At 38.1% G+C, this 21,937-nt stretch overlaps 1 protein-coding gene across 1 annotated transcript in view; it reads left to right on the forward strand.

Moving 5' to 3' along the window:
- Window positions 1-21,937, forward strand: part of stxbp2 (syntaxin binding protein 2) — an 83,020-nt gene that overhangs the window by 44,797 nt on the left and 16,286 nt on the right. Inside the window, exons 9-14 of the mRNA XM_073069017.1 lie at window positions 10,433-10,563; window positions 11,385-11,492; window positions 15,631-15,688; window positions 16,734-16,799; window positions 19,098-19,178; window positions 20,968-21,106. Coding sequence (XP_072925118.1) covers window positions 10,433-10,563; window positions 11,385-11,492; window positions 15,631-15,688; window positions 16,734-16,799; window positions 19,098-19,178; window positions 20,968-21,106 — 583 coding nt within the window. The remainder of the gene's footprint in view (window positions 1-10,432; window positions 10,564-11,384; window positions 11,493-15,630; window positions 15,689-16,733; window positions 16,800-19,097; window positions 19,179-20,967; window positions 21,107-21,937) is intronic.

The following is a 21,937-nucleotide window of genomic DNA, read 5'->3' on the forward strand; positions in this document are numbered from 1 at the left end:
ATGTGTAGTAAGAGTGATAAGGTTCTGTAGAATGAGTTCAGGGAGTTGAGTGCTAAGTTAAAGGACAGGACCTCCAGGGTTGTGATCTCAGATTGCTAGTAAGGCCAGAAATAACAGAAAAATTATACAGTTTAACATGTGGCTTAAGAAGTTAGTGTAGGAGTGAAGGTGTCAGATTTTTGGGATCATTGGTCTCTCTTCTAGGGAAGGTGGGATCTGTACCAAAGAAATGGTTTGCACCTGAACTCTAGGGGGACTAATACCCCAGCAGGAAGGTTTGCTAATGTTGCATGGGGGTGGGAAACAGAGTGCCAGAACAGATAGTGGAGTGATTGTGGACACATGTTGTTAAGCCCTCAGACAAGGTCGGGAATCAGCTAATATTCTGGGCTGTGTATATTTGAATGCAAGAAGTGTCTAGGAAAGGCAGATTAATTCGGGACATAGATCAACACCTGGATTTATAATATTGTAGTCATTAATGAGACTTGGTTGCAGGAGTGGCAGTACTGGTAGCTCAGTATTCTGGGATTCTGTTGTTTTAGACACCGGAGCGAGAGGGTTTAAAGGGAAAATGTCACAGCAGAGCCCTGTTAAATAGACTGAAAAACTTGTCTAGTGAGGTGTTATGGGTGACACTAAGGAATAAGAAAGGTATGACTACCTTAATGGGGCTATATACAGATTACCCAACAGTCTGTGGGATTTAGAGGAGTAAATTTGCAGAGAGATCATAGACTGTTGCAAGAAATACAAGGTGATTCTAACTTTCTACATTAATTAGGACTCCCACATGGTAAAAGGACTAGATGGGATAGTTTGTCAAATGTGTTCAGGAAAGTTTCCTTAATCACTATATAGGACTCCCAAGGAGGGAGTGTGCTATTAGGAAATAAGAGGCAGGTGGTCATAATCCCATTAGTTTCAAGATAATTATGGAAAAGGATACATCTGGTCCTCAGGCTGACATTCTAAATTGGAGAAAGGTCAATTTCAATGGTATCAGAATGGATCTGGCAAGTGTACATTAGGACAGGCTGTTTACTGGTAAAAGTGTAAGGTAGGAGGCCTTCAAAAGTGAAATTTTGGGAGTACAAAGCTTGTATGTGCCTGTCAGAATAAAAGATAAATGTAACAGGTTTTGGGAATCTTGGTTTTCAAAAGATATTGAGGTGCTGGTGAAAAGAAAGAAAAGTACACAGCAGGTATAGGGAAGGTAGGAACAAATGAGGAGCCTGTGGAGTATAAGAAATACAAGAGAACAGAAAGAAATCAGGACTAAAAGAAGGCATGAGGATGCCCTAGCAAACAAATTGAAGGAGAATCCAAAAGGATTTTAAGGATATGTTAGAGCAAAAGGTTTACAAGAGATAAAATTCTCTTCTGATAATCCATGTGTGGAGCCAAAAAAGATGTTTAAATCAACCAGAAAATTATAGGCTGGTGAGCTTGACATCAGTCATGTATAAGTATTTGGAAGGTACTCTTAAGGGACCGGATATATGCATATTTGGATAGACATAAACTGAGTAAGGATAGTCAGCGTGGCTTAGTGCATGGTACGTTGTGTCTAACCAGTCTTAGAGTTTTTTGAGAAAGTTGCCAGGAAGGCTGATGAAGGTATTTGACAAGGTCCCGCAAGGTTGATCGAGACTGTTCAGTCGTTTGGCATTCAAGATGGCTGTGATGTTCCTTTTCATGCTTTGCAGTGCATCAGGAGGCATTTCTACCACTTCCATAGCATTTGCCTGTTTTTTTACGAGGCAAGTTGCTAGCTTGATGCTCACAGATAGAAAACGTGCAAGGAGCCAGCCAGATTCTAACTCGGGACCATTCATCTCAAAGTCCGGTGTTCGTGCCACTACACCACCAGCTGGCTAAGATGAGGTAGTAAATTGGATTAAACATTGGCTTTGTGGGAAAAGCATAGAAAAAATGGTTGCCTCTCTGGAGGCCTGTGACAAGTGGAAGCCACTAGGATTGGTGCTGGGTCCTTTGCTTGTCATCTATACCAATGATCTGGATCATAATGTGGTTAACTGGATCAGCAAATTTGCAAATGACACAAAGACATTTGTAGTGGACATCGAGGAAGACTACCAGATCTTGCAGTGGGATCTGGACCAGCTGGAAAAATGGGCTGAAAAATTGCAGATGGAATTTAATGCGAGGTACTGCATTTTGGTAGGACCAATCAGTGTAGGTCTTAGACAATGAACGATAGGGCACTGAGGAGTGTGGTAGAACAAAGGGATCTGGGAATACAGGTCTATAATTTATTGAGGGCAGCTTAGATAGATAGTCATAAAGCATTTGGCACATTAGCCCACATAAATCAAAGAATTGAGTATAGGAAAAAGGATTTATACAACTTCAACATAGCACATTGGTGAAGCCTAATTTGGAATATTTTGCAGATTTAGTAACCTACCCACAGGAAAGATGCAAACAAGGCTGTAAGAGTACAGAAAAAAAATTACAAGATGTTGCTGGGTCTGGAGGAGCTGAGTTATAAGGAAAGATTGTATAGGTTAGGACTTTATTCTTTGTAAAATAGAAAATTTAAAGGGAGATTTGATTGAGGTATACTAAATTATGAGGGGTATAGATAGGGTAAACGCAGGCAGGCCTTTTCCACTGATGATACGTGGAACTACAATTAGAGGTCATGGGTTAAGGGTGAAAGGTGAAAACTATGTAGGGAACATAAAGGGAAACTTCACCCAGAGGGTTGTGAGAGAGTGGAGCAAGCTGCCAGCACATGTGGTACATGCGAGCTTGATTTCAACATTTAAGAGAAGTTTGGATAGGTACATGGATGGTAGGTGTATGGAGGGCTATGGTCCTGATGCAGGGCGATGGAAGTAGTCAGTTTAATTGGTTCTGCACCAACTAGATGGGTTGAAGGGACTATTCCTGTGCTGTACTTTTTGTGACTGTCTTTTATTATGATGCCATCTGTGAAACGTGGCACCTGGATGGAAAGTGGGAGGACTGGGTTTAGATCCTTATTTGGTTGTTGAGGTAATGTTGCAGGATGGGAAGGGAAACAATTGCTGGGGTTCCCTGGCTCTGACAAAATGGATGAAAAAAGTGGGAGGCAGATGCAGTTTCAACCAGTTAGGCAATGGTGTGTGTAACCACATCAAATGTTGGGAGTGAGCAGGAACAGCAAGGAAGGATCATTTATCATTGACATTGTCCCGTAAGTTCCCGTTTTTGACATTGGCAAAGTGTGATATGGGTAGGGGCATTGAATATTTGAATTTGTAAAGATTCAACCCAACGAGTTCTGTCTACAAAGGACATTCATAAAACAAAATGTCTTGGAAGAGTAGAAAGGAAAGAGAAGGTAAGTATCATAATTGAAGATTTCCACCCAGTTCCACTACTGACCCCAGACTGGGTAGAGTCCAGGCATCCACTGAGGGAGTGGATTTCAACTGTAGTTAGAAGCTGAAGAAAAATTTTGGAAATGGCTAATGTAAATCTTCAATTTAGTACCTGTTTAAGTTTATTGTTATCTGACTGCACATATACACAACCAAACTAAACAATGTTCCTCTGTGCACCCACAATACATATATCACATACATAACATAAAACAAAATATTACCACAAATCAGTTAATAAAATATAATTCAAAATGCATGTAAAGTGCGCAGCAAGGTAAACAGTACAGTAAACAGCTCACTGTCCAAGTGAGGAGACTTTGGTGGTCTCTATTACTCTATTAACAATGTTATTAATTAAAGAATGCTTCAGCAAAGTGGATAGCATATTGAATTCAGGTCTTCCTCTTCAGAACATGCCTAGAGAAATGTTTTGTGTCTGTGGGAAACTACAATAATACATAAGAGCCTATCACTATAGATTCCACTTGTTTCTGTTACAATATATAGTCTTCTAACTCAACTGTCATATTTACTTCTCTGCGTAGTATAGTATACAGTTTATGCATTTTGTATACTCTGTTATTATAGCCTGTCACTGATGGCACTACTTAAAATAAACATGGATTTGCAATCTTTTAACAGCTTCATTTAAATAGAAATATTTCTCAGTTATATTCATTTGCCTCTGTGGTTGCCACCACATTATCACATTATTATTCACTTCTTATTCATTTTGGAAAGTATGATGAATCTATTATAAACATGAGGTTCTACGGATGCTGGAAATCCAGACTAACATACACAAAATGCTGGAGGAACTTGGCAGGTTAGCCAGTGTCTATGGAGAGGAATAAATAGGTGGCACTTCTGGCTAAAACACTCCATCAGGACTAAATGTAATATATGAATATAATATAGTTTTTTTAAATTTTTCCAAATCATGCGCAAATATAGTTAGAATTTGGATAGTTTGTGAACATAGACCTGTTATGATGAAGGGTCTCAGCCCAAAACTTTGACTGTTCCTCTCCATATATGTCTGAACTGCTGAGTTCCACCAGCATTTAGTGTGCGTTACTAGTGAACATAGTTAGTCATGTTCAAAAAACAGTACAGCACAGAAGAAGGCTCCTCCATCCCATCTAGTCCATGCCAAAACCACTTAAACTACCTACTCCCACTGACCTGCACTAGGACCATAGCCCTCCATACCCCTACCATCTATCCTAATTCTGTACAGTTCTGGTCACCGAATTATAGGAAAGATATCAATAAATTAGAGAGAGTGCAGAGATGATTTACTAGGATGTTACCTGGGTTTCAGCACTTAAGTTACAGAGAAAGGTTGAACAAGTTAGGTCTCTATTCATTGGAGCGTAGAAAGTTGAGGGGGGATTTGATCGAGGTATTTAAAATTTTGAGAGGGATAGATAGAGTTGACGTGAATAGGCTGTTTCCATTGAGAGTAAGGGAGATTCAAACGAGAGGACATGATTTGAGAGTTAGGGAAAGTTTAAGGGAAACACGAGGGGGTATTTCTTTACTCAGAGAGTGATAGCTGTGTGGAATGAGCTTCCTGTAGAAGTAGTAGAGGCCAGTTCAGTTGTGTCATTTAAGGTAAAATTGGATAGGTATATGGACAGGAAAGGGGTGGAGGGTTATGGGCTGAGTGCGGGTAGGTGGGACTAGGTGAGATTAAGAGTTCGACACGGACTAGGAGGGCCGGAATGGCCTGTTTCTGTGCTGTGATTGTTATATGTTATATGGTTATATGGTTCTCAATAGGGATAATAAGGTTAAGTTCTCTTTCCCAATCATTTTTAGTCTTATAAAAGGGCTCTGAACGTATCTTCATAATTATATTGTAAAGATATTAGCCCTTTCTGAAAAGGATTTAGTTTAAACAAATTCTCCAAAATACCTGAAGACACAAAATTTGGAAAAGTAGGAAGTACAGTATTTAAGAAATTCCTAATCTGTAAATATCTAAAAAAAATGAAATCTAGGCAAATTATATTTATTAGATAATTGCTCAAAAGACATAAAACAATTATCCAAAAATAAATCGGAAAATCGTAATAATCCTTTAGTCTTCCAAGCTGAATAGGCTTGGTCTATAATAGAAGGATAAAAAAAGCAATTGGATACAATAGGAATATTTAAAACAAACTGAGTCAACCCAAAAAATTTCCGAAATTGAAACCATATACGTATAGTATGTTTAACTATCGGGTTGTCAATTCGTTTCGGCAATTTAGAAAGAGCAAAGGGAAGAGAAGTCCCTAAAATAGAACCCGATGCAAATCCTTGTACCGATTTAATTTCCAAGTTCACCCAATGAGGGCTAAAAGATATATCCCAATCCTTTAACCAACATATCAAATATCGGATATTAACTGCCCAATAATAAAATCTAAAATTAGGCAATGCCAATCCACCTTCCTTCTTTGCCTTCTGTAAATATATTTTACCTAACCTAGGATTTTTATTCTGTCATATATATGAGGAAATTTTTGAATCAACATTAGCAAAAAAAGATTTCGGAATAAAAATTGGTACCGCTTGAAATATATATAAAAACTTGGGTAAAATAACCATCTTAATAGCATTAATCCGACCTATCAGAGATAAAGATAGTGGTGACCATTTAGTAAACAAACATTTAATTTGATCAATTAAGGGTAAAAAATTTACCTTAAATAAGTCTTTATAGTTTTTTGTGATTTTAATCCCTAAGTAAATAAAAGAGTCATTAACTAATTTAAAAGGTAAATTTCCATAAATTGGAACCTGTTTATTTAAAGGAAACAATTCACTCTTATTAAGATTTAATTTATACCCGGAAAAATCACTAAATTGAACCAACAATGATAAAACTGCAGGAATGGATTTCTCAAGATCAGAAATAAATAATAATAAATCATCTGCATATAATGATAACTTATGTATATCTGTCCCACGATTAATGCCAAAAATGTTCTGTGATTCTCTGATAGCAATTGCCAAGGGTTCTAAAGCAATATCAAATAATAATGGACTAAGAGGACAGCCTTGTCTAGTACCCCGAAATAAACAAAAAAAGGGAGATCTTAGATTGTTAGTAAGCACTGAGGCTACTGGAGTATGATATATCAGTTTAATCCAGGAAATGAATGTCGGACTAAAATTAAACTTCTCACGCACATAAAATAAGTATGGCCATTCAACTCTATCAAATGCTTTCTCCGCATCTAATGAAATAACACATTCTGAAGTGCTATATGAAGGAGTATAAACAATATTCAATAATCTCCTAACATTGAAAAAAGAATAGCGATTTTTAATAAAACTGGTTTGATCTCCGAAATAATTTGGGGTAATACCTTCTCCAGCCTGGATGTCAGTAACTTGGAAAAGATCTTGGAATCTACATTCAATAAAGATATTGGTCTATAGGATGCACAGTCAGTAGGGTCTTTATCTCTCTTCAGTATTAAAGAAATGGAAGCCCTATAAAAAGATTGTGGCAGATTGCCCAATCTAATTGCTTCTTCAAAAACCCTGCATAACCAAGGAGAAAGAGTAACGGAAAAACATTTAAAAAATTCTACTGTATACCCATCTGGACCTGGTGCTTTCCCAGAATTCATAGAGGAAATAACCCCTTTAATTTCTGTATCCGTAATAGGAGTTTCTAATATTGAAAGATCATCTGATGATAATTTTGGAAAATTCAATTTCCCAAGAAAATCACACATGGTATTACGATCATTAGGGAATTCGGAATGATACAGGGAGGTATAAAAATCTTGAAATGATTTATTTATCTCATCATGGTTAACTGTCAGATCCCCATTCTGCTGACGGATCTTAGTAATTTGACGTTTAACCAAAGCATTCTTCAATTGACTAGCTAACAGTTTACCCGATTTATCACTATGTATATAAAAATCAGATCTGGTTCTCATTAATTGATTTTCAATCGAAGATGTAAGTCATAAACTATGTTCCGTTTGAAGTTCAATCCTTTGTTTGTAAAGCTCCTTGCTAGGAGTAATCGAATATTTCTTGTCAATCTCTTTAATTTTATCAACCAATAAAAGAGTTTCCATCTTAATGCTTTTCTCAGACCAACAGAATAGGAGATAATCTGTCCACGTATATATGCTTTAAAAGTGTCCCAAAGTGTTCCGCAAGAAATATCATCCATGGAATTAGTTGAAAAGAAGAAATCGATCTGTTCCTTCATAAATTTAATAAAATCCGGATCTTGCAATAAGGTAGAATCAAATCGCCATTGTCTAGCACTAGAAGCTGTATCCGTAAATTTAATAGAAAGTTTTAATGGAGCATGGTCAGAGATGGCTATATCATAATTACAACCAATTACCGATGGAATAAAACAAGAGTCAATAAAAAAAAATCAATTCTCGAGTAGGAATGATAAACATGTGAGAAAAATGAAAACTCTTTGTCCTTAGAATGCCGAAATCTCCAAATATCAAAAATTCAATTATCAGTCAAAAAAGAGTTAATACAAGTGGCCTACTTAGTAGGTAAAGTCTGAGTAGATATAGATTTGTCCATCAAAGGATTTAAACAACAATTAAAGTCACCACCCATTATTAACTTGTATTCATTTAGATTAGGTAAAGAAGTAAATAAGGACTTTAAAAAATCGGGACAATCCACATTTGGAGCATAAACATTAACCATAGCAACCTTTTTGTTAAAAAGTAAGCCAGTAATTAACAAAAATCTACCATTTGGATCCGAAAAGATATCATGTTGGACAAATGCAATAGAGGAGTCAATAAAAATTGAAACTCCCTTTACTTTGGCATTCGAATTCGAATGATACTGTTGACCCCCCCCAAAACCCAAAAAAGCGATAATTGTCCTCTTTCCTCACATGAGTTTCTTGTACAAAAATAATATGAGCATTAAGTCTTTGGAATACTTTGAAAATCTTTTCCCGTTTAATCGGATGGTTTAAGCCATTAGTATTCCAAGAGACAAAATTAATAGTCTGAGCCATATTTCTGAAATCAACCCTTTGGTATATAAAGGGTTAACCAAATTATGAACTCATGCACCCGGAAGAGGAACAAAAATAAGGGGCGGACCCGGAAGTGACGACATAGCGGACATTTTTGTAGTTTAAAATCAGCCCAAATGAAAAAACTAAAAAAAACTAGTATAAGAACCATAAGATTTAGAAAAAGACCTCCCACCCCCCACCCAGGAAGAAAAAAGACCATCCCAGCCAGGGATAGGCTGGGGAAAAAGGAAAAATGAAACTAACTCTACCCCCATATCAGCAGAAGACAACTCCGTATATAAAGGATTAAAAAAAAAGATCCACCCAAACTCTAAAGAAATAATAATCATTATACTAAAACCAAACTTCTTAATATAATTAATCGTAAAAAAAACAAAAAGAATGTAATCACTAGTAACTTATAAATTGGGTTAAAAACCCAAACACCAAAAAAAATTTAAACTGTGATAAGAGATGCATTATAGGAAGAAGACGAGAGATAAAAAATGGCGTAATAAAAAAAATCCAAAAATATTTTAGAGAAGAAACCACCATCTTAGTAAAAAAAAATTCACCTTCAAAGGATTAATAATAATAACCAAAGATAAAGTACAGTGGTTGAAGTAAGTAAAATAACAAGATTAGTAAGTCAAAAAGAAACTTTAACTAGAGTATAAAATATAAAGTAAACCTACACCAATAGCCAAAAACAAAATCTGGTTTTGGAAATAAAAACCATCTGGCACGATCAAAATCACTCATTTATTAGGAATGAGAATCCGTAGCAGTAGGGAAGTTCTCATTGAGAAATCTTCTCGCTTCAGATGTAGAAAAAAAGACCTGCCGTGGAGCATTCGGAGGCGATATTCTGAGCTTCGCAGGGTATAAGAGCGCAGGTTTTAGATTTTTCTCATAACATTCAGACATCAGAGGTTTAAAAAGAAGCCTTGCCTTCATTACTTCTGGACTAAAATCTTCTACTAAACGGAAGTTGTGATCTTGAAATTTGACCATCCCTACACGCCGAGCCACACGAATAAGTTGCTCTTTAACATGCACATAGTGAAATCGGACAATTACAACCGGTGGTTTAGCTGAAGCACTTGTTGATCGACACATAATTCTGTGAGCGTGATCGAGTAACGGAGGACTGTCTGGAAATACAGAAGGGAACGCATCCTTTAAAAGTTGAGCAAAGTACTTCAAGGGGTCCCCTTGTTCAATACCTTCCGGGAGACCAAGTATGCGTAGGATCTGTCTTCTGGACCGATTCTCAAAGTCGACACTCTTGGCTTTAAGTGTTTCCACTTGTTTAATCGCCGAAAGTAAGTTCTGTTCCAGTTTTTCAATTATCAAATCTCGCTTCCGAGCGTCTTCTTGCAGAGTTGCGATTAGAGCTTGCTGCTGGTTAACTACTGAATCCGTCTTATCCATATAATCTTGAAAAGCCTTTATATCTTGTTTAAAACATTTTTGTTGTTCTTCAAATTTTTCATTTAAGACCTCCAATAACATTTCATAAGTCAATTCAGTACGTTTAGGATCAATCTGCTTTTTTCCGTTTCCGTTAGGATTTTTCCCAGTTTCTTGCCCTTTAGATCTAAGAGCCATTTCTTCAAAAATTCACAATAAACTCTTAAAGATAAGTCCAAAAATGTAACAAGAATCTTTTGGTGTAGGTGAAAATAAGTTAAATAAGGGTGATCATAGGTTAAAAAAAGTAAAGGTTATGGAGCGAATCTGAAACAGTACTCACTCCATGAGCGTCTCCCGCTGACCTCCATTTAAGCAGTTCAAGTTTGTGGAATTAGGGAGTTGGAGAGGAGGTTTGTGGTCATTAAACTGGTTTCATTTTTTTTAAACTTCAATAACTCCCAACCTAATGTTGCCTCGGATTAAACCAAGAAGTCAGTGAGGTTTATGGAATACATTTTAACTTGCTGTCATTGTCGATAATTGAAGATTAACATTGGTGCTGTGTGTAGTGCATGTGCTCAAATTGCAACCTTTTGACCAGGGTCCTGAAAAGTCACGTTCACAATTGTTGATCCTTGACCGGGGTTATGACTGCGTGTCACCAATACTGCATGAGCTTACCCTCCAGGCAATGGCCTATGATCTTCTGCCGATTGATCAAGATATTTACTCGTAAGTTAATCTGTAACTCTTGTGATATATTAGAGTCATAAAGTAAAGAAACTGGCCCTACAGCCCACATGGTGCATACCAACCAAGGTGCCCATCTACGTTTGTCCAATTCACCCCCATTTGACCCATGTCCCTCTAAACATTTCCAATCCAGGTAGCTGTCCGAACGTCTTAATGTTGTTAATGTGCAGACCTCAATTATTTCCTCTGGTGGCTTATTCCATTTATGAGGCACCCTCTCCAGATGGAAAAAGTTGTCTCTCAGGTCCCTATTAAATCTCTCCCTCTCTCTCTGTACACCTATGCACTGTAGTTCTTAATTTTCCATACTTTTTTTGGGGGGGAAGTACAGGTAGTACAATCTATTCCCCTCATGATCTTATAGCCATCAATAACGTCACCCCACATTTTTCTGTGTTCCAGTGAGTAGACTACCCAACCTCTCTAGAATTCAGTCCCTCAAGTCATATCACCATTCTCATACAATTTAAGGTTGCAAAACTATTCCTTTAAAAATTAGTATGATGTTTGGCATAAATGCTAATTTGAACAACATGAAATGCTTTTTGTTGTTTCCTTTGTTATCTTTAACTCTCCAGTGACTATTCTGAGATTTTCTTCTACCTTTAGTTGATTTTAACATTCCTTCTTTCAATACCTTGTAATTCATGAGAAAAGAACAGAAGCTGTTGAAACTTAAGATATTTTGTTTGGTAGTAGCATATAAGTCAGGAGAATGAAATTCAATTTCAACAGGATACAACTATTAAGATTTGTGTTACTTTAGGGACATGTTTGAAAACTGTAACTTTGCTCTTCAGATATAAAACCACAGGAGTTGGAGAGTCACGTGTTAAAGAAACTCTTCTTGACGAGGACGATGAGCTCTGGTTAAAGCTGCGCCATATGCACATTGCTGATGTCTCCAAGTATGTATGGGGTATTGAGCAGCTTGTTGAATCTATCCAAAGTGTTCACTGTGACTGGCTAGGTCCCTCCTTGTGAGTCAGCATACTGATGTGTTGAAGCCCCACTCTTAGACACTCCAGCATAAAGTTTAGAGCCATACTTAGGGATGTCACCTTTTTGGTTCCACCTGCCCTCCCGAGGATGTGCAAGAAATCTCCCTTATTTTTAAAAGAAGCAGGGTAATTGTCCCTGGTGTCCGGGGCTAATATGGAGTAGATTATCTAGTCATTATTGCCCTCAAAATTTACATCATTATCTAGCTGCACTGCCCTTTCTCTGTAACTTAACACACTCTGCTGCATTTCCTGTAACACAAGATTCTACAGATGCTGCCAGTCTTAAACAACACAAAATACTGGAGGAATTTAGAAGTTCAGGCAACGTCTGTGGAGGGAAATAAACAGTCATAATTTTGGGCCTAAAACTACCAACTGTTTATTTTCCTCCACTGATGCTGCTGAGTTCCTACAGCATTTGGTGTGTATTGCTCATTCTGGATTTATTTATTTTTATTTAGAGTTACTGTATAGAGCAGTAACAGGCCCTACCAACCCAACGAGCTTGGGCCATCCAATTGTATCCATGTGACCAATTAACATACTAACCCATACATCCTTGAAATGTGGGAGGAAACTGGAGAAGTCAGACTAAACCCACATGGTCATGGGACAATGTACAAACTCCTTACAGACGACTGCGGGAATTGAACCTAGGTCAGTAGCACTGTAATGGTGTTATACTAAGTACAAAGCTATCGTGCTGCTGCATTCTCTTATTGTTTTCCCTTGTACTTCCTTAGTGTACTGTTGTAATGAAATAATCTGTCTGGACACCATGCAAAAGTTTTTCACTTTACATCTGTACGTGTGACAACAATAAACCAATTTACCAGTGAGTTAAGTTATGCCATCTGGTTTAATCACCTGATGGCTGAGGGGTAATAACTGTTCCTGAACCTGGTGGTGTAAGCCCTGAGGCTCCTGTACCTTGCTGCTGGCAGCAATGAATAAAGAGCACGGCCTGGATGGTGGGGACCCTGATAATGGGTAGAGCTTTCCTAACAGCACTCCATGTAGATGTATTCAATGGTGAGGAGGGCTTTACCTGTAATGGAGTGGGCCGTACCACTACTTTTTGTAGGATTTTCCATTCAAGGACATTGCTGTTTCCATACCAGTTCGTGATGCCTTGGTTAACAACCTCAGTATATTCGTAATTTCCTATGTATTCCTAATATCTCTCAGAATTTTCACACGTACCATGTCCTTTGGTTGAATACATTCGCAAAAAGCTAACTAAATAATCACACCCATGTAATTAAGTCACTTTTAGCAATGAAAAAATATATAAAAATAAATATATATACATATACACGTGTACAGACACACCCTGGTTTTCAGCATTGATTACTCATAAAGTGTGGTCTGATTTTCATCTGTCACAATAATAGACAAACACAATCTGCCTAAACTAATAACATACAAACAATTACGCTTTTCATGTCTTGATTGAACACATTGTTTAATCATTCTCAGTCCAGGCTGGGAAAAGTATGTGAACCTTTTTTATTTAATCAATGGTAGAAATTCCTTTAGCAGCAATAACCTCCACCAAAGGTTTCCTGCAGCTGTTGATTAGATTTGCACAATGGCAAGGAGGAATTTTAGACCATTCCTTCATACAAAACTGTTTCAGTTCATCAGGATTTCTGGGATACCTTGCATGAACAACCCTCTTCAGATCATACCACAGCCTCTCAATTGGGTCAAGGTCTAAGCTCTGACTTGGCCATTCCAAAACATGAATTTTCATGTTTTAAAGCATTCTGTTGCTGATTTACTCCTGTGTTTCAGATCATTGTCTTCTTGCATTATCCAACTTGTATTAACCTTCAGGTGATGGGCCGCCACCCTGGTGATCTCCTATAAAATGTCTTGATACAATTTTGAATTCATTGTTCCCTCAATGTTTGCAAGCTGTCCTGGCCCTGAGTCAGCAAAACAGCCCTAAACTATGACATTTCTTCTGCTATGTTTCACATTTAGGATGAGGTGTTGGTGTGCAGAGCCCTTTTTCCTCTAAACATAGAGGTGTGCACTTCTGCCAAAAAATTCACCTCTTGTCTCATCTGTCCACAGAACATTGTCTCAGAGGCATAGTGGAACATCTGTGTGGTCTTTTTCAAACTTGATTTGCAGCAATATATGTTTGTTTTGTTTTGGAGACCAGTGGATTCCTCCGTGGTGTCCTTCTATGAGCTCCATTCTTGATCAGGGTTTTTCTTATACTGGACACATAATCAGAATTTTGCAAATTCTAGAGATTTCTGCAGGCCGTTTGCTGTTACCCTTGGATTCTTTTTCACCCCCTTCAGCATTACACATTGCTCTTGGTGTGATCATTGCAGGATGCCCACTCCTAGGGAGAGTAGCAACAGTACTGAGTTTTCTCCATCTATAGACAATTTCTCTTACTGTGGACTGATAAACACTCAGATTTAGAAATGCTTTTGTAGCCTTTTCCAGCTTCATGTATCTCTACAGTTCTTCTTCTAAGGTCCTCTGAAACTTGTTTTGATCAAGACATGGTGCATAAACAGATCTTTCATGAGAAGAGCAGGCTCTGTCAGTAACCTGAGTTTGTCTTTTTTTTTTAATAGGGCAGGGCACCTCTACAACCCACATCTCCAATCTCGTCTCATTGATTGGAACACCTGACTCCAAATAGCTTTTGTAGAAGGCATTACCCCAGAGGTTCACATACCTTTTTGAACCTAGACTGTCTAGTCTAGAACCTAGATTTTTTTAAATGGTCTGCTCAGTAATGACAAGAAGTACAATTGTTTGCATTATGAGTTTAGACAGATTGTGTTTGTCTATTATTGTGACTTTGATGAAGATCAGACCACATTTTATGTGTAATTAATGCAGAAGACCAGGTAACTGCAAAGGGTTCAAAATTGTGAAATAGAACAATACTACAATTTTTCCAATCTTCCTGCTCTCATCCATTTTTGAGTTGCTTGGTTCACGCACATTAGGAAAGAAATTAGATATAAAATTACAAATCAAAAATTCCCCAATCTAATTTCTCCTGAAATTTAAAAAACCTGCAGATGCTGGAATCTGATACAAAACAAAATGCTGCAACCACTCATCAGGTCAGCCAGCATCTGGAAAGAGAAACAGTTAATGTTCTAAATCTAAATGCTTCCATCAGAACATAGTGTTTCCTTCCTCAATCTGTAAGGGATCCAGTGTAAATTGATAGTCTATTCCTTTTATGTCTGTAGATTAGAAGCTCTTAAAATTTGTTTTTGTTTCTTGCTAGCTGACTCCCTTAATCCCTTGGTACTCTTATGCTGATTTCTGAAATTTTCGTAGACTTTAATGTTCTTATTTTTGGCAACATTATAAGACTTTCCTGTGGTCTAAACAGAATTTTTAAATTCTCGATAACCTAGAGCAAATGAGACTTTGTTTTCCATTTTAAGAGGATAAATTATGTATTATTTCTTTAGTAGAACAATTGGAAGAGTATGGTTCAATTCCTGCCACTGTCTGTAAGGAGTTTGTACTTTCTGTCCATGACTTGTGGGCTTCCTTCAGGTGCTCCAATTTCCTACCACTTTCCAGAGACATATGGTGTAGGGTTAATAAGTTGGGGCATGCTATGTTGGTGCTGGAAGCAGAGCAACACTTACGGGCTACCCCCAAGCTGTGTTGGTCATTGACATAAACGATGCACTTCACTGTATGTTTTGATGCACATGTAACAAATTAGGTTAATCTTTTAATCTTCAAAAATGACTAGATTTAGAGGCTAGAAGGTAATCATTGTGTAATAACTGTTTAGTACAAAGACCACTTAAAATATATCGATAGAATTTTTAAATCAATGATATTTCCTGAATGTCCTGTGAATCAATTATTGCAACTCTGAGACACAAATGTATTTGTGCAGTGACCTCTTGATTTGTATCTGGGTCCTGTGGGACTGCACTGCGAGTATAAATGTTATGATGTACCGTCGATTGCTTATTTCTGTCCAAGACTGTGCACTTACATGCAGCTTGTGATTTTACATCCTCACGTACAGGCAAGTGACAGAGTTATTGAAGACATTCTGTGAAAGCAAGAGGATGACAACGGATAATGTGAGCAGCCATTTCTTCAATGCTTATAGCAGATGCATAGCTTCTTGATACAAACCCCACCAACTGCTCTCACACAGTAACTTTAAATTTAAAATTCCTCTAACTCAACTTGTTAGGAGAGAGTCAGAATTGGTGTAATAATTTTTTTGATAATAACTTTGAAAGGAGGAAAGAGCTATCCAGAGTAAGGGCACTTTCATCAGTATGGATGACCGTAAGATCAGAGGGAATAGAAAGATTTTCTGGAAGTAAGTGGAAAATGGAATGGGTGGTGACTTTTTGAGGTAAAAGCAGTAACCTAGGCCTATTGGAATAAATGCTGCACATTCATTTTATATTTTTTTTCTCTCCCCACTTTTGCAACAAAATGGAGTATAATAACTAATCATAAGTGAAGACTATTTGAACCTTTTTTGCTTAGCTGCATCTATTCCTTGTCATGAGATACATTAGTTATATGCCCTTGGTGTGTGTTTGTGACAGTAATCCTTAGTATCAGAATAATTTGAGGTTCAGAATTTTAGCGTCATTTACAGATGAACAGGATTTGTATTACACAGAAATTAAATATGAAAGATGAAGAACATGCAACAAACCAATGTTGAGACATAAGGCATGCTAATAATAAATTTAAATCCCAATGCTTTGTTGTGTTTAATGGACTCTTCAATCTGCTTTGCCAGTCACAGTTAGTGAGTTTCTAGCACTTTACAGAAATATGAATATAACTTCCTCACCAACTTGTGAAAGCACTTGGCACAAGTCCGTAGGTGTTGGAGAAGCATCAAAGAAGTTAATAAGAGTTCTGAGTCACTTTGAAAGTCGAAGGGGAAGTGCTCAGCAAGATCAACGACTCATCTACTTAAACCTCCCCTGGCCCTATGGATGAATGAAAATAATCCAATTCAGCCCATGTACCTAAAGGACTCATCAATAATTGAACATTACTGTTAAATCACTTGTGAGGGAAGGCCGCAGGGTCCTCTGTGTTGAAGAGGAAATGTTGAAGTGGAACTGATGACAAAAGTACTTTTGTTTCTTTCAGGCAAATCTGCGGGACCTTTCTCAAATGCTGAAGAAAATGCCGCAATATCAAAAGGAACTCAGCAAAGTGAGTTTTCAGTTTTCCTTCTGTTAGTATAGGGGTGTTAAACTCATTTTAGGTCACTGGCCGGGTTGGGCAAAATGCGACTTCATGCGGGCCGGATCAGTTGTACACACACGCGTGTTCCCACAGCTTTTGTTGCCTTCGTTTTTTCAACCTGCTCTCATGTGTCTCAGTCTCGGCTATAACTACAAAGTGTTTCACTTTATGAATTTTGTTTCTTATGAAGAAGATTGCCTAGCAAGCATTATTTTTATGATTGGTATTAACTTACAGTCGGAGGCTACAAGAAAGTTGTGATGACAGAAAGAAAAAACGATGCTATTTTGGCTAAGATTGTTTTGGGAGCCACACCCTTTCCATTAATAAACCATTTGAAATTGAATATTAGCAGACACAAATGTAGACCTAACGAAACAAATTGTAAATGTAGTCTATACAACTGCACCTAATTTTTATTTGCCTGCTTCCAGCAATCAAACTCAGACAATGAACACAGGTAGACTCTAATTTTTATTGAAGTGATCACGTTTACAATAATAGAATAGTCAGAAAATGAATGAATCACAATATTATGACACTCAATATTTCACAATGCATTTATTTTCCTTACATGTCGCAGTACATCGAACAGTGTCACTCATTTTTCACTTGCTGCTTCCAGACACACTGATTGCTGATTTTTCAGAGCTGCTTCAAGCTCGTTTACCTTTTCATTCTGAGTTGTCCTGCGTACTTGTCATATTTTATGTGTGACGTCTCATTGTGTCGTTTGATATTTTACTCTTTTGCCACAGCCACTTGTTGTGAGCATATCAGACACACAGGTTTGCCGTTGACCTCACAGAAGAAAAAACAATCTTTCCAATTATTGTTGAATATCCCACTTTTGATGTCAACTTTTCTTGGAAGCATTTTGAACCACGGCAGCAAACAGTCTCCGCCTTGCTGCAGGTGTTACTTACCTGAGTACTCGTGTGTTTATACTGTGTCTGACGACGTAAGTGGGGCCCTAGTGGTCTTCAGTGCAGGGTGGTAGGTGCTTATGCACAGCAGGTGGTTAACTGCCGCTTATTGTACAGCTGCTGTACAGATACATAATAAATGGTTGTGAATATACTATTTTTTTTCCCCAAATCATCCCGTGGGCCAGAATGGACCCCTTCGTGGGCTGGTAGTTTGACACCCTTAAACAAAAGTACATCTAGCAATCTGTCACCTCAGCTAAATCCAGAATGAAAATATCCTGGATAGACAAACACAGTGTCTGGAGAACTGCAGTTTTGGTCATCTTATCTAAGAAAGAATATAGAGATGTAGAGGAATTTGAGGCATTCTAAAGGAGATTCATGAGGCTTATTCTTGGGATGAGAGGGTTATCTTATCACCAACAGCTAGAGAAATTTAGATCTATATTCTTTGGAGTTATGAAGAATGAGGGTGATTATATTGAAATATGCAAGATTATTGGAGGAACAGCACAGGGTAGATGTTGAGTCATGATGAAGGGTCTCCACCCAAAATGTCTACTGTTTATTCCTCTCCATTAATGCTACCTGAACTGCTGAGTTGCTCCCGCATTTTATGTTCAAGATTTTCAGTGTCTGCAGGATCTCTTGTGTAAATGCTGAGATGTTTCAATGATTGAAGGAATCTTAAGTGAGGGGACTTAGTTACAAAATAAGGGGGAACAGTCATTTAAAAGTGAAGTGGTTAAGGACCTTTAAGTGATTGTCCAACTTTTAAATGTCATAAGAACATTTTTAACCTGCCCAGGTTACACTTTGAGAGATCAGATGCAGAGACAGTATTCTGTTAATGGGTAAGACCCTTAGCAGTGTTGTTGTGCAGAGGGATCTTAAGGTCAAAGTCTGTAGCTCCTTGAAAGTGGCTACACTGGGTGGTAGGATGGTAAAGAAAGCATATTGCATGCTTGTCTTTATTTGTCAAGGAATTGTGTTCAAGAGTCGGAGAGCTAGGGTACAGCATTGTAAGGTTTTAGTTGGCTGCATCGGAAATATTGCATTCAGTTCTTGTCACTAGGAGGGATGTTCAGGCTTTGGTGAAGGTGCAGAAGAGGTTTACCAGAATGCTACCGAGATTAGAAGGCATATGCTATAAGGAGCGATTGCATAAACTTTGGTTGTTTTCTCTGGAACAGTGGAGGCTGAGGGGAGACATAAGGTTATGAGAGGCATAGTCAGTATCTTTTTCCTTTGTCCACCAACCCCTACCTTTATTCCACCATCCTGATGTTTTAGTTATTTGCATCACCTTGACAGTAATAACCTCTTTCCCTTCCAGTACTCAATGCATTTACACCTAGTTGAAGACTGTATGAAGCACTTCAAAGGCACAGTGGAGAAGATGTGCAAAGTGGAACAGGTCAGATCATTGAGAGCATGTGTTAATGGAGTTAATATTATTGATTAAACACTGTTGTTTGTTCTCAGTGACAATAATGGTACTGGATAAATTCATTCACTTCAACACTTGAACTCACTCCACAACCTATAGACTAACTTTCTAGCACTCTACAGCTCATGTCATCAGTATTACATAGAAATGTAGAAAACCTACAGCACAATACAGGCCCTTTGACCCACAATGCTGTGCTGAACATGTACGTACTTTAGAAATTACCTAGGGTTACCCATAGCCCTCTTCTTCTAAGCTCGATGTACCTATCCAGGAGTCTCTTAAAAGACCCTATCATATCCGCCTCCACCACGATCGTTGGCAGCCCATTCCACGCACTCAACATTCTGTGTGTTTAAAAAAATTTACCCCTGACATCTCCTCTGTACCTACTTCCAAGCACCTTAAAACTGTGTCCTCTCATGTTAGCCATTTCAGCCCTGGGAAAAAGCCTCTAACTATCCACACGATCAATCAATGCCTCTGATCATTTTATACACCTCTATTAGGTCACCTCTCATCCTCCGACACTCCAAGGAGAACAAGCCAAGTTCTCTCAACCTATTCTTATAAGGCATGCTCCCCAATCCAGGCAACATCCTTGGAAATCTCCTCTGCACCCTTTCTATAGTTTCCACATCCTTCCTGTAGTGAGGTGACCAGAACTGAGCACAGTACTCCATGTGGAGTCTGACTATGGTCCTATATAGCTGTAACATTACCTCTCTGCTCTTAAACTCAATCCCATGGTTGATGAAGGCCAATGTACTGTATGCTGCCTTAACCACAGAGTCAACCTGCACAGCAGCTTTGAGTGTCCTATGGACTTGGACCCCAAGGTCCCTCTGATCCTCCACACTGTGAAGACTCTTACCATTAGTACTATATTCGTTCATCATACTTGACCTATCAAAGTGAACCATCTCACACTTATCCGGGTTGAACTTCATCTGCCACTTCTCGGCCCAGTTTTGCATCCTATCAATGTCCCACTGTAACCTCTGACAGCCCTCCACACTATCCACAACACCCCCCAACCTTTGTGTCTTTGGCAAATTTATTAACCCATCCCTCCATTTCCTCATTCAGCTCATTTATAAAAATCACGAAGAGAAGGGGTCCCAAAACAGATCCCTGAGGCACACCACTGGTCACCGGTCTCCATGCAGAATATGACCCGTCTACAACCACTCTTTGCCTTCTGTGCATTCTTTGCATTCTGGATCCACAAAGCAAGGTTTCCCTGGATCCCATGCCTCCTTACTTTCTCAATAAGCTTTGAATGGGATACCATATCAAATGCTTAGCTGAAATCCATATGCACTACATCTATTGCTCTGTCTTCATCAACATGTTTAGTTACATCCTCAAAAAAGGTCAATCAGACTCATAAGGCACAAACTGTCTTTGACAAAGCATTATACATTTACTTTTTAAATTTATTATTGGCACAGTTTATCATCTTTTGCATATTGGATGTTTGTCAGTCTTTGTAGAATTAAATAAATTCTACTGTATTTCTTTATTTTCCTGTAAATACCTGCAAGAAAATGAATCTCAGGGTAGTTGATGTGTGGTAACATATTTATACTTTGTTAATAAATTTATTTGGACTTTGAAAGGACAGATCAAAATGACTTCAAAGGAGCTTGGAATCAGTCATAAACTAGTAAAGTTTTCTTTGCAGTTGCTCTGTGTAATTAAACAGAATATTCAAAGACAAGATTAATGCAATATATCTGTGGTTTATAAACAGGACCTTGCAATGGGCACGGACTCGGAGGGAGAGAAAGTCAAAGATCCAATGAAGATAATTGTGCCGATTTTACTTGATATAAACATTAAATCCTATGACAAGATCAGGATTATCCTTCTGTATATCTTCCTCAAAAATGGTGCAGTATTTTTTTCTGAAAAATATTCATTTATTCTTGCATTCAGACTTACGGTAATTGCAGGGTATAAAGCAGAGTTCCAGGAAGATCCCATTTATAGAATGGCACAAACCAAAGCTTACATTTGCATTAGTGGTAGAAAGATTGGTGGAGTGATGGTCATTTATATTTCACTCATTGAGTGCCAGGGGCCGGGAACTTGAGTCTTTGTAGCAAAGTGGCTGGTGTGATATTTCTCTTATGCTGCCTTGTTTGAGATTCAGTAAGATAATGACATAAAGATAGTTGCTGGGCTGTGCCATGTTGACAAGTGATGTCCTCGATGAAGTGGTTTGACATTACACCTTCTGGACCAGGATTCCAATTTAAATTCTAGGCATCCCAGCCTGATTTTGCAATGCAAGAGAAAGTTATAAATGTTATTTTGTTTTGATATTATTTAAACTTCCATTAATCTGGTAACATTTAGCTCTGGATTTCCCAAGGCATTTTACAACAACTGAAATATTTTTGAAATAAAGTCATTGCTCATATTGTACAGGAAGCTCCCACAAAGCAGGATATGAATTTTTTTAAAAAAAGTAACAGGCAGTCTCGTAGTGTTAATTAGAGATGCCGGGGTAGCCAGCTTCACAGCACTTCAGAATTTTCTAAGATTGTTATAGACAGGGGTGGTGGTGGGAATAAGCTCCCACTACCTATGAAATGCTCTCAGTGGTGTGTGTTTCAAATAGCCTCTGTTAACTAAGTTCAACTCCTGGACTTCACATATGGCTTAGTCCAGCAGAACCATTTCTACAGACAGGAGGAGGGGCAAAGGTGGGTTACTGT

The sequence above is a fragment of the Hemitrygon akajei genome, chromosome 16 (assembly GCF_048418815.1).
Source record: "Hemitrygon akajei chromosome 16, sHemAka1.3, whole genome shotgun sequence".
NCBI classification, from domain to species: Eukaryota; Metazoa; Chordata; class Chondrichthyes; order Myliobatiformes; family Dasyatidae; genus Hemitrygon; species Hemitrygon akajei.